Source organism: Notamacropus eugenii, chromosome 1 (assembly GCF_028372415.1).
Source record: "Notamacropus eugenii isolate mMacEug1 chromosome 1, mMacEug1.pri_v2, whole genome shotgun sequence".
NCBI lineage: Eukaryota > Metazoa > Chordata > Mammalia > Diprotodontia > Macropodidae > Notamacropus > Notamacropus eugenii.
Genome location: NC_092872.1, coordinates 146,208,168 through 146,221,685, shown reverse-complemented (window position 1 = coordinate 146,221,685; position 13,518 = coordinate 146,208,168). Strand labels below are relative to the sequence as shown.

The 13,518-nt window shown below is 43.3% G+C and overlaps 1 protein-coding gene across 3 annotated transcripts; it reads left to right on the top strand.

Annotated features, from left to right (window-relative positions):
* The first annotated feature begins 1,443 nt into the window (after positions 1-1,443).
* On the top strand, positions 1,444-12,294 carry LOC140521183 (mucin-16-like). 3 transcript variants are annotated; one of them, XM_072635930.1, is made up of 7 exons: positions 1,444-2,861; positions 3,835-3,962; positions 4,081-4,148; positions 4,583-4,752; positions 6,673-7,014; positions 8,666-8,745; positions 11,944-12,294. In XM_072635930.1, the coding sequence occupies exons 2-6, from the start codon at positions 3,852-3,854 to the stop codon at positions 8,734-8,736; spliced, it is 762 nt and encodes a 253-aa protein (XP_072492031.1). In that variant the 5' UTR covers positions 1,444-2,861; positions 3,835-3,851; the 3' UTR covers positions 8,737-8,745; positions 11,944-12,294. The 3 variants fall into 3 exon arrangements, with proteins under 3 accessions (XP_072492031.1, XP_072492023.1, XP_072492016.1); XM_072635915.1 differs by lacking the exon at positions 1,444-2,861 and having other exon boundaries at positions 2,984-3,962; XM_072635922.1 differs by lacking the exons at positions 1,444-2,861; positions 8,666-8,745 and having other exon boundaries at positions 2,982-3,962.
* Positions 12,295-13,518: the final 1,224 nt, after the last annotated feature.

Sequence of the window (13,518 nt, the reverse complement as noted above, 5' to 3'; positions counted from 1 at the left end):
GTGTGGAAGATGGGCTGAAGTCGAGAGGGCAGAATCTGAGAGGCCAGTTTGTGGAGGCTATTGTGCTAGGCCATGCCAGCTAGTGGGGATGAGGACTTGAATGAAGGTAGTGTCTGGGTGAGTTAATGTGTGCGGTGCTGTAGAAATAGAATAGATGTTAATTTTGGAAACTGGAGGCAAGGGAGCAAGGCTGAGGGTGAGTGTTGTGAACCGGGTCACCATGGTGCCATCAGCAGCAATAGGTAGATGATGCTGAGATGTGGGTTTAGAAAGACATCTGAATCACCCTCTGGACAGGTTGTGTTTAAGATGAGTTTGCAACCTTTGTGTGGAAATGTCCAGTCATCGTGTCCCTCAAGAGAAGAATTAAATCATATAACGCTATGAAAGAGAGAGTCTGGAGGAGAAACGGTGTGATCAGCAGTGTCTGTATCATAGAAATTTCCAAAGGAATAAGGACTGCGTAAAAGTCACTGAATTTAGCGATGAAGAGATGATTGGTCAAACTCAGGGAGTTTCAGTTAAATGGTAGGATCAGAAGGCAGATTGCAAGAGGGTGAGAAGTGAGGAGGAGAGGGAGAAGCAGCTTTTTTCTCGATTGACTGTAAAAGGGAGAAGACATGTAGGAATAGGGGAAGGTGAGGACAGGATCAAGTGAAAGGTATTTTTCTCCCCTTAAGGGTGGAAGACATTTGTAGTAAGCAGAAGAGGAATTGGTTTGTCAAATGTTGCCATGCTAATGTTATGGACAGTATGGACAAATGGTGACTAGATGGCATCACAGCTAAGTAGTTGACAACTGGAAGAATGGCTGGACCCAAAGAATAGTCAGTAATTATTCCTGGAAGGAGGTGTGTAGTGAATTGTCCCAGGGATATTTCTTGGTCTCTGTGCTACCTAGGGAAGGAAAACAGCTAGAGAATAGGTAGAAAACACGTTTACTGATTTTACATCTAACCCCAAGGGTTTAAGATAGAACCAATGGATATATTGGATGACAGATTTGGAATTCCAAATCATAGGCTAGAATGGTGGGCTCAGATCAGGTAAGGTGAAATTTAATAGACATAGTAGAATTTTGCGTCTGTACTCTCAAAACCCTTTTATGAGTCCAAGATGGACAAGCGGAGGCTGGAATTTTCTGAACAAATATTGGGACATTTAATGGACTGAAGCTCGACATGGATCAACAGTGTGGTGTGTCAAATAACAAAGTTTAAGGAAAACCTTAGGGTATATGAAAGAGACACAGTATTCAATTGTCTTAAGGGGGTTAAAGGGCTGTCACAGGGAAATGGGCCTGGACTTGTTCTGCTTTGACCCAGAAGGTAGAACGAGCAATACAGTGTCACGTTACAAAGAAGCAAATATCCACTAGAAGTGAAGAAAAATTTTGTATCATGTGGTGGGATGGTCTACTTCAGGAAGGAGAAGGTTTGCCTTCCCTGAGGAATGTCAAATAAATGGTCGATCACCACTTCTTGGGGATGTGGTGGAGGGTATTCCTGGTCAGTTAAGGGTTGGACCAGGCCATGCCTGAGGTGTCACATTTCTGTTCGTCCTTCATCCTGATGTGTTGATTTTCTCCTAGAAGTCAGAAGACTATGGAGAAGAGCCTGGTGACAATCCAAGGCAACCCATGGGAAAGTGTGTTGTTGTCTGTGTCTCTTTAGAGCAGAGGAGAGCAAGTCAAGATCCTTTGTTATGTTTGTCACGGTAGAGAGCTGACAGGTTCCCAGGAGAATTCTCTTGTCCCTTTGTTCAGCGATCACATCCTCCACATACGAAAAGACAGCAAGCTGAGCCACCAGGTCTTCTTTTCTCAATGTAGCCTCTCAAGTGTTCTTTGCCTTCTATTCCCAACTCCTTTGATATTTACATTCATTTTCTGTCCTTTGTTTCCCAGTTTGTCATGAACACCATCCATTTCAATTCATGAAAACTAAATGCCTTGTTTCACAGATATCCGTTGAGTCGCAGGCAATTGTGATTTCAGAAATGTCTTCACAAGGGGAGTTGGTGCTCAGAACCAGAACAGTGAAATTGGCATGACTTTCTCTCAAATCTGTGCCTCTGTAACTCACTTGAGCCTTGTTAGAAAGGACTCCTAGTATTAGAATCAGCTACCTCAATATGGAATGACTTTCCTCTCACTGTAACTCTTTGGGCAGAGGGTGATTATCCTTTCTTTTCCCGGGGTTCTTTGGGAAGTCCTGTTTCGATGCCATCTAAGAGGCTTCCAAGGCTGAAATTCTATGTGGAAAAGTAGGATATCTCCCTCCTACTGGATCTTTCGGATAAGAGACATTGAATCAGACTCTGGGATTCTCATGTCCTCTCTCCAAGATTCCATGGTGAAAAGGTTGCCCTCACAGGACAATCCGGGTTATGGACATAATGTTCCATATGAAGCTCAGATGGAAAAATGTTCCTGGAGCAGGAATTACGTGTTGAGAATCTTCCTTGAGAGCTTCATTCTATTTCTGCCAGAGACATTACCAGCAGTGAAAATAACCTTAGCCCCTGAAAGCCGTTCTGTGGTTACTTAAACACCAGTCAAATGAGTTTGATGACAGTCATGTATTTACTTTGTCATTTCCTGCATAGAGAACCCAGAGATGGTGCCCAGTGTGGAATCATTCCTTCATCTCCTACTATATGCCAAGGAATGTACTATGTCCTCGGAATGCAAAGAATGACATAAAAATACTCAGTCCCTGCCCTTAAGGTGTTAGCCAACTTAACTTTCTCCCACTTTATGTCCTCATTTTAATAAGACTCTTCTTTTGCAGCTTCTGGGGTAGCCACTATAGCAACCTTCCCATATTCCGTGGGATCAACAGGACCTGAAGCCTACACAGGTAGAATTGTTAGGACTTTAGCGTTCTGGAAAGGGCTCAGTAGGCTTTTCAAAGTTCTGGAAAGAAGGAGAAAAGGAAGGGAACGTAGAGTTTCCAAACAAACCGTACTAACTCTATGATGCAGAGGCTGGGCAAGACAGGAGTGGGGATTTGGCATGACTTCTGAAGTCCCTTGTAAGCAATTCCAGAGAAGATTTAAATATCTGGTAATTTGCCAGAGAGATCCCTGCAGGCACGTGGCACAAATTGTTGCATCTCATGCCAAAGATGAGGAAAAAGAAAGGCCCCTCGAACAGCCCCCCACCTTGTCTGACCAGAGTTAGCATTTGCCCAGAACCTGGAACCTCTTGTGATAATTCAGCTTCATGTTGAACTTCATTCTCTTCGAGATTGTGGGTCCCCACATAGTCATCTGGACATAGCTTGGGAGCTCTTTGAAAGCAGGGCCTTCTTTTGCTTCTGTTGGTATGTCTAGCACTTATTACAATGCATTGTATATGGCAAATGATGAATAAGTGCTTTCCTGATCAATCTTGACCAAATCAAGCAGAACCCTTTCCCCATCCAACGAACTTCTCTTGGTTCTCTAGTTTCTCAGTTGTGGTTCTATCAACGGTTTTCTTTCACCTTGATTTAGTTTGAGCTCCTTTGTCAACCACTTTTGCTCCAGGAACATCTTCCAGTCCATTACCATTCCTTAGCACCAGCCTTACCACTTACCAAAGTGCTAGCATCTCGGGATCCTTTGGTGGACTGTCTTTACGGCTTTTGTCATTAGATTAGGACTTGAAGAAAAGCTGAATAAAGCGGAACTGGGAGAGTGAGAAATCGTACCTACCCAGAGATATCAGTGCAGCCAGGTTAATGGGTTTCCCTTGCAGAAAGGAATAGAATAGGAACTGGGTGACCTTGGGCATGCTAGTAGAGTGGATAATGCTCACACACAGATGTTCCTCTCTGACTCATATTTCAGTTAGTGGCACGTCCAGCATGGAATCTCTTGTTGCAAACTTTACCGTTACGAACTTCATCTGCTCAGAAGATATGGGGCAGCCCAGTTCTGACACATTCAACTCTGCTGAGAATGTCATGCAACACATGGTTAGTCTTCCCCATATCCGACCCCATCCGCCAACTACACAGCTGATTTCCCCATTCCTTGACTGGGATCCATCTTCTCTTACCCCAAGTTTACTTGACTCTTTCCTTGCTTTGCCAGATTGGCCTCTTGTTTAGGGAAACTACCATTGGGCCCTATTTCCCTGAATGCAAGGTGACTTCTTTGAGGTAAGAATTGTAACACTTTCCGCACACCCTTGAGGATAAACCTCTAATGGACTGCTATATGTAAAAGATAGTCAACTCGATTATACACTTACCTTTAGTCTCATTTTCTCTATGTTCAAATTCCCAAACAACTTTATCCCAGTGCCTCTAATCCCAGAAAGTGCAGGAAATAAAAGTGCGTTCATTCATAAGTACTGATTTGTAAGAAACAGTCTAATGTCAAGAATGTCTTCTCCAGTTGCGGTCCTACGGCTTCTCACCACTGCTACCCAGACAGGTAATGCTAGCTCACCGACCATTCCAAGGCCACTGTCAGCCTTTCTCAGGTCACTTCTGGCATATATTTAAGCCCCTCTCTACCCAGAATCCCAACACATTTCTCAGCACCAATTTCACAGATGTTCATATCACCTCCCATTGTTGTTTTTATCTAGAGCTATGATGAATGGATTTGCAACCAGAGTGGATTTCCTGTGTACCCATCGCGTTGTCCCTGTCAAGCCTGTCATGGACAGTGAAGTGTACTGGGAGATGAGCAGGGAAACACATGGCATTACCATTCTGTGCCTCTTCACCCTGGCCAAGGACAGTCATTACCTTGATGGTGAGCTACCTAACTGAGCCATCATCTTGGCCACTCTCCCGACCAGTCTTCTGATATAACCTCAGTATTATTTTCTCTTCATTTTAAGCCTTATTCTTTTATCCCTTATTCCACCCCTGCCCAGAATCCTTTATTCCAATGTCCCATTTTTTCATCCAGGTCCAAAAGATAGAACCTACGTATAACTGAGTTGCTAGACTGCCCACTACTTGGTGCCATCTCTGGTGTTATCTGTGGTAGCTGGAGATAATTGTTGTTCTGTCCATTTTTTGGTCTTTGAAAATGCAAACTTTGAAGTAATTCTTTGGTTGGAGACTAGAGGTCAGCAAGGAGAAGGATGGATGAGGTGAAGTAAGGAAGGATAAGTATCTAAGAGTAGGATGGAATCAGGAGGACAAAAGGTTTCCACCTACGACAATGATGGCTCTGTACCAATCAAGTGAAATTTAATAAGAATTGACATGTACTGAAATGGAAGAAAGTGGATTTGAAGGAAGAGGGCCTGGGTTCTACTCCTAACTTTCTAATTCCTCTCAGTTTGACAGCTGACTAACAAATTACCCTAGATGAGCCTCAGCTGTGTCTTCTGTAAATTATAATGTTGGCCCAGATGTGGTCTTGGCCAGGTCTCAATATGTGATTCTGATTCAAACGGCTCTTTAGTGCTTTTGAAATCCAATCCACTTCTATATTAATGAAACAGAAGTATATAGTTTTGGGGAGACAGAACTCTATAACAAGTCATTGGAAAGTGACCTTGGAGATTATCTTGAGAGTAAGCTTAATAAGAGCCATCAAAGTGACAGGGCATGCATGCCAAAAACCCCAACAGAAACACACTGGTGTGCTAATATGTCTCTTGGTCTTCCTTGAGGGTGGAAATTCCCTCCCGGGAGGCAAAGTGCTAGCTGTCCAAAACCTATCATTTTAAGGACTTTCCTGAGCCTGAGACGTTAAGTGATTTGACAGGATCAGAGCATTCATTCAGTTTTAAGGGATGGGTTCTGATTTCAGAACTTCTGAATTCTGAATAGCCATTTCAAACCAGTTTGCCATATGATTTCTTGTCACAATTCTGTCTGCATTTAGCTGACTACAAGGAATCGTAGTTGAATCTACAACAACAGAAGTGTAGTAGCTTGAAAGGAGGGAGGTGACAGTTCTATCTTCCTCTGCCTTTACAAGTTGAAGCTAGTTCATTTTGAGGAGCCCCAGGATGGCGAGGCATCATGAAAGTATGGGGTAAAGGCAGAGAGGCAGTGCAGTAGCTAGTGTCCTGATCCTAGAGCCAGGGAAAACCGAGTTCCAGTCTTGCCTGACAAGCTCACTGGCTGTGTGACATAGGGACGTCACTTAAGGGAACAGCTTTCATGCTCCATTTGCTTGTCTGAAAAATGGGGATAATCATAGTAATACCAATCTCAAAATTCGACAGTGAGGAGAAATGGGACCACATTTCTAAAGTACTGTGAAAACCTTAAATCATCTTGCAGAGATATACTACTGATGATGATGGCGACAGCTAGAAAGAACTGTTCATGTTTAGCCAGGAGACATCATGATCACATTCTTTGATTTTTCAGGAGCCTATCATGAGCAAGAGGTTTTCATTCTGCTGAATCCCATAAGGCAGAATTAGGAGCAATGAATGATTGCTGAGGCCAGAGAAGAAAATGGGGGGTCCGGTACAAGTCGACATTTGCTCCCACAGGAAATCACATAAAGATACAACCCTGTTTTGTCTCTCACCCTTCCTGGCTGGGTCTCAGACAAAAGCGTGAGTTAGGCAGTGCAAGGGAGGATTCTCTCTTTCTCCAGGATGCAAATCCCTTGGTTCCTCAGGGGTGATAAACTAAGGCCTTACTTCAGCTGAGTCTCTAAGTAACTCTCTTGCTTGACTGTCCATCCTTTGTTTTCCAGGTTACAAGGAAGAAAGCATGGTCCAATCTACTGAGGTTTTGTGGAGTCCTCTCATGCTACCTCCCTGGGCTACAGGGAAGAAGACCTCCTCAATTCACCCCAGGGCTGTGGCCTTGGAAGGAGAAGGCCACAGTGCGATGAGCAATTGGGTCCCCATCTGTGCCAGGCCCTTGACTGAATGTGCTCTTCATCAGATGCCCTTCGTGAGGGTCAACTGGAACTGCAGCTTCTCCTCCAACCTGGGTTCGAACTCCATTGGACAAGGTTTTCTGGACGGGACCAGGAAGACCACAGGCCACTGCCCCAGGGGCCTATTCAAGCTGGATAACCTCCACATGACAAGTAGGGAAAATAGAATCGAGTCAGGGTGGGGAAACTGCAGTGGGAAGAGGAGATGGGAAGGGGCCTTGAGGCAGAAGGAAAGCTTAGGAGGCTTGGAATCCAGCAATTGGGGGTGAAATTAAGACTGATGATTCTGAAACACTGCAGAGCAAGGAAGTTCCCTACAACAGAACGCATAACAGGTTAACAACAGGAAGGTTCTTAGGACCTACAATGTCAGGACTTGGAAAGCCTTTAGAATTGAGATTGTCAGAGTTTTGGGTGCAGCACACAGAAGCCAAGATGTCGGTGCTGGGAGGGCCCTTAGAAGCCAGGATGTCGGACATTGGAGAGCAGTATTAACATACAGAATGGAGAAGGTTTGATCTGGGAAGGGCCTCAGAGCTTCCAACCCTATAAATTTGAGATTGAGCAAAGTCAGATCCAGGGAACAGACTTGAATTTGCCCAAAGTCACTGAAAGTTAGTGTCAGAGGTGAGAAAAAACAATTCCAATGCCAGACCATCCCTACACTCCCCCAAACCCAAGCAAGGAGCTGACAGGGGTCTCTTTTCAGGGCAGAAACTTATGACCTTTGCAAATGCCTTCTGAGAGCCCCAGTCATGAGGGCCTCCCTGAGGACAAAGGGAGTCCTCCAAAGAGCCACAAGACACACAAACCTTGTTGCCATTTACCCCTTCAGGCTGCTCCTCCCATCTTTTCCTCTGTGGATCTTCAAACCTCTTTCACTTAGAAAACATTTATTAGCATCTCAAATGAGATATTATTTCTGAAGTAATTATTATGTAACATGTACTTAAGTGAATGCTTGTTCCTTTTTAAAAAAAAAAAAATTAATGAATATTTTGTTGGATGGTAAGTTCCCAATTGTCTCCCTTCTTCCCCACCACCGCGTAGAGAAAGCCACAGACAGATGGATAGAAATATACAAACTATGCCATGCATTCTTCGTTCATTCTTTCCTCTAGCCCCTCCTCCTCCCTCCACACTCTGCTCTTCCTTTCACTCCCATCCCTTCCACTCCCTTCCTCTCTTCTGCAGAGGTTCATGCATGGCATTTCATAGACACGGAGAACTCCTTTTAGGGAACTCATGTTTCCAGTGCACACCCATACATACTTTTATCTTAATATCTTCGAGAGTGACATTGAGAGGCAAAGTGATTTGCCCAGGGTCAAGGAGACAACATGTGCCCGAAGCCACTGGACTTGTAGTTATATCTTCCTGTCTCCGAATTCAGCTATCTACCCTCTTCTCCACATTTCCTCTCAAGGGCATAATGGAGGAGATAAGATTCGAGACTGGACCTGTGATTTCCTGTGTGAACGCAGCACTTGGAGGAAAAGCTTCCTTTAACAGAACAGATTTTAAATTCACTTGAGACTTAGGAGAGTTGGAGAGTTGGCTGTGGATAAGACAGACTTGCATTAGCAATGCAATAGATCTGAGTGTGACAGACAACTCTGTGAGAACCTAGTGGATTGACTTTTCGTGGCTCTTGGACTTGAAGAGAAAGTGATATTGGAGCTGGGCTTCCACATCTTGTGTGCCTGTTACATGTGGGGGCTAATCCTGTTGGGAACGCTCCACACACTGTGCTGTCCTCACATCCCTATGATGGCCCCTTAGCATCATCTCTGTTTCTCCCCAGACATGCCCTACTGGACCATCAGCTTTTTCGGCCTGGCACTACTCCTGGTGCTCCTGGTTAACCTTATGTGATACTTCACAGTAAGAGAAACTGGGGAACCCCTAAGAGCCTGTTAGTACTGTGTGCATGTGTGTGTGTGTGTGTGTGTGTGTGTGAAAGTGAGAGAGAGAGAGAGAGTAAGGGAGGGAGGGAGGGAGAGAGGGAGGGAGGGAGGGAGAGAGGGAGAGAGACTTTGTGGTTGCACAGTGGAAAGACGATTGTGGTATCTGGAGCCAAAAGACCTGTGTTCAAATCCTCATCAAGTATGTCACCATCATCAAGCGCCCCCCCCCCCCATGGGTAAGACTCAATCTTACAACCCAAAATCACTTGGTCACTTCTCTTCTTTTCCGAATTGTTGGATTGTTTTTGAATTCTTTTAATTGGCATATTTTTCATTATGAGGGAAGGTGAACACAGGAAAAGACTTTCAGGTTTTAGAACTTCTAAAAAGTTTTTAATTCGATGGTGAGGAAAGAGAAATATGAACAAGGGTGAGTACTGTGGCTCAGTTTGGACGATCTTATTGAGAGCCAAGAGGCAGTCCCTATTATTCCAGTTTTGTTGTTGTTGTTTTTTTTTTTACCAAGGAGAATTCTCTTTGTAGTAAAATCGCTGTTTAAGAAGGTGATACCTGAGTTAAAAAAAGGCACCTAACTGAGATGAGTTCCAGGGCACCAAGCACAGTGGATACTGAGAGAAATGAGGCAGATGCCATTGGAGAAGCCAGAATCAGCCATTTGGGGAAAATGGTGTGGCATGGAAGAGGATCAAAGGAGGGCGAATGTCCTCATCTTCAAAAAAGGGAAGAGAAAAAAATCTGCACATGGAGAATAAGGAGCTTGATTTCTGTTACTGAAAAGTTAAACATTAGGTTATGAAAGGTTTGGGTAGCAAAGTGATAGAAAAACAGGTCGTAGGCCTGGTGCTAGCGTTCCCAATGTCACCCCCCCCCAGCTCATTTCATCTCCCATGTTCTCCATGTGTTTAGATTGCTCAGTATGGCAAATGCTGCGGTTATCATTTAACAAGATTTTTGCAAATGATATGACCGAGTTTCCCGTGCAGTCTTTTCCAAAATAAGAGTGATGTGGGCTAGCAAGTAAAAGGATCTGGTGGATGTAGAATGAGAGGAAGGATCAGTCCCAAACCGTAGTCGGTCCTTCACCTTTCAGTATCAGCATGAAAATTGGTTCCTGGCAGAGCACCATAAGGATCTGGATGTGACCTGGATCTAAAGTTTTTCTAAGTGACGTCAGTGAAGGCTAAGACTGAATGCTTTTCAAAAAGAGCTAACCATTTTAGTAGTCAGGATTACAAAAGATCTAAAAGGCAACAAGTATTAGGTCGATTCTCGTAGGAAGAAACTGGTGTCTCTTTGATTGTGTATTACACAAGCTTCAATAAATATAACTATGTCGGTCACATTAATTTAGAAATAGTGAAGAAGAGGATTGCACAGGAAACCGAGAATCTCTTACATATAGTTTTGGTCATTTCAAAGTAGATACTTAATTTATACGAACCCCATAGAATTATTTGTCTATGTCCCCTTTCTGAACTTGGTTCTGTTCTTGCTGGATATTTTAAAATGTGATTTTTAAACTCTTTCTTCCATCAGGCTATTATGGGTACCCATCCATCTCAAGTAATCATCTCCTTCCCTCTTTTCCTCCCCAAGAAATGAAATCTGCCACCCTTCTAAGAGACAAATAAAATTGGGGGTTGGGATGCAAACATGTGTCATCTCTAAAGATAGTTTGCTTCTGCTCTTGTACTCTCTACCAACAGGATGTTGGCCTGGTTCACTAATCATCTTCTGGAGAAGTGAAGACCTCAGAATACTTTTCCTTTACATCATTTTTGCCATTGAATATGAGTGTGCTTTACTCCATCTGCTCATTTGTTTCCCTAAATTTTTCTTAATGACTTTTATAATTCCATACTATTCATTTACGTTCACATACCACAATTTTTCAGCCATCTTCTCATTGCTGGACATGCTGTCGGCCTTCAGTTCTTTGCCTTAGCAAAAAGTGCTGCCATATTTTTGCATATTTCAATCTGTGGAGTATGAAATAATTGACTGAGAATGAAATAATCAAAGATCAAAAATCAGCTTCACTACTAACCTCTAGGGGAAGGTATGATGACAGAGTGATGTAGTTGAAAGAATCTGGGCTTTTAGGGCTCTCCAGCTCCAGTTGAGTCAGTAGTGTAATATGGCATCCAAGAGAGTTAGAGCGGTCTTTGCTGCAGTAAGAAAATAATGTGGCCAGGCCTAGGAGGGCAATAGCGCACATGCCAGGGCTAAGGTGAAGCTCATTGGTAAGTTGGAATGTTCAGTGACAATGACCAAGTTTCTTCAGGCCTGGCCACCTGATCTGGAGGAGGACAAGGGCCGGATGAGCCCGGTAAAAAGGATATTTGCAGGAATTATGTCTGTTTTCAAGTCTTTGAAAGGCAGTCACAAGAAAAGGATCTAAACTCCATGTAGCAGAATCCCAAACAAAGGAATTAGCAAAGTCATCACACTTCAAGCTGGAAGAGATGGAGAGTTCTCCATCCCAGCAGAGATTTGGGCAGAAGCTAGCTGACAGGCCCTGAGGGAATGCAGAGTTAGGCCTATTGCTTGCTGTTCAAGGGTGTGTTGGCCTGTGTGTATGCTGAGGTCTTCAGAACTCAGAGCTTCTTGGTGGTTTCCCAGAGATGATTTGTGATTGGTGTATTGTTTGTCGGCTGTCTGTTGACAGATCACCTTTGATCCCTTAGGGGGTGAGTGTTTCCTTTGAATATTTGTATCATTTAAAAATGTTATATTCCATTAGATTGCACTTCCTGAGAGTATTTTGTCTCTGCAGTTTTTCTTTGAGTTCCGGTTATTTGTGACGTGTAAGGGTGTAGGGGTGTGAAGTGTGAGGTTTTTATGTTCTACCATATCATCTTCTCAACACATGAAAAATCTTGATGTATCATCTCAATTTCATCTCACTTTCTTTCAAAATGGTTAACCTTTTGACCTTGCAGAAACTTATGTTGATATATCCTCTTAAGGTTGGGAAGCCAAGTTTCTTTTTATCCACATTCCGTTGTTCATGAGAGGTTTTGGTTTGCCTTGAAGGCAATATTTTAATGTACATGTATAATTTGTAGAAACTTACGATACCTCTTTCTGCTCCTCCTGGATTGCATTCTTTTGATACAGTATTTATTCCTTTGACCTCTTTCTTCTCTTAAAGCCAAGTAATGGCTAGGATTCCGCAACAAATGAAAGAACACAGGATCACAACGTAGGAATCGATGGCTTCGTGGACGCCTAGATGGAAAGTCACTTAAAGGACACTCAGTTACCTGCCTTTGTGTTCCCTCTAGGGGTCACAAACACTCCAGCATTAACCCAAAGGAAGAGAACCAGCCTGTCCACACCTATTCAGTATTGGAAGAATGACTCTGGGCCTTTATAAACTTTATTATCCTGAAAAGAAGAAAACATTTGTACTGGATATTTTAATTTATTTTAAAATACATACGTCCTGTAGTTGGATGAGTATAACTAGTAAAAATAAAACCATGTAATTGTTACAAAATAACCTCATGTCTTTTTCAATTTACTTCGATTGTCCTTTTTTGTTCTTCTGTCTCCTTGCCATATTTATGTCTGCTCTTAGAGAATTTTGTATATAGATTATTTAGAGAAGCAGAGCAGTGTAGGTCTGGCTTTTCGAAAAATGATTTTTTTTTTGTCTGTATATTTGCAACACAAATGTGACTCTGTGAAATGTTTTGAGCCTTTTTCCAACACCATTCTGGCTTAGCTTTTTTACAAAGTGGACAGTGCTTCTCCTTCTTTAGGAGCAACCACCCTCACCCAGGCTCAAGCACCAAAAGTTCCCAAGTGAAGCATGGGGGACCTGTCACCAGAGGGTCCATAAAGTCCTGAGGTCCCCTCCGAATCAGAGAAAAAAGAAGCCAATTGGCAGGATGAGGGTGATGCATAGGAGGGAGGAAGAGAAAGGAAAGGGAGAGCTGGGCAAAGCATGGCGAGGGGTCGTATAGGGCGCTATAGCTTGGCTAGTTTCCAGTTTGGGTTACTGGATTCTTCTGCCCTTGGCAGGCTGTTCAGAGATGAGATAAGAAGGATCTCCACTGCCACCTTTGGCTGTAACAGTCTGAGGTTTAGACCTCAAATTGACATCAGGTCAGTCTTACCCAGCCACATGAAACCATTGTATCCAAGGAGAGAAACACGGTCCCTGCAGACTGCACTCATAAGCATGTTAGGTCGACTTGCCAAAACAAACTTTGGCATTTTAGTCTCTGTCCTGCTCAGGAATCATTGTTTCTGGTGCAGATGAAGGGGAATGTATTAAGACACTAGCATCAGTGCAGAATTCTGGCTGTCTTCTTTGATCTAGGTCCTCTTGAACCCTAGAATAACATATTAACAAAGCGGCCAGCCCGAATAAGCCACACTTCACCTCCTCACACCATTCTACCCAAACTCAACATCATGAGAAAGCTCGATCAGGAGGGTAGCGGCCTGGGAAATTTGTGATTTGTTATGGTTAATTTCCAAAAAAAATCCCTTAGAAAAACAGTTGCAGTAGTTAGTGGGAGATTTTTGTATTGGTTTGTGTGGGAATTTCGTTTTCTAAGAACATCGACGATATCATTGAAATGATGACATGTTTTACACTTGGCTTTGTTTTGAGTCAGCTGTGCAAGCTCACCAACATCACTTTGTCTTCCAGAGCCATCTGTGTCCCTTTCATTCTGATCTCTCCTTTGACTCTGTCCCTCCTCAAAGCTGTTTG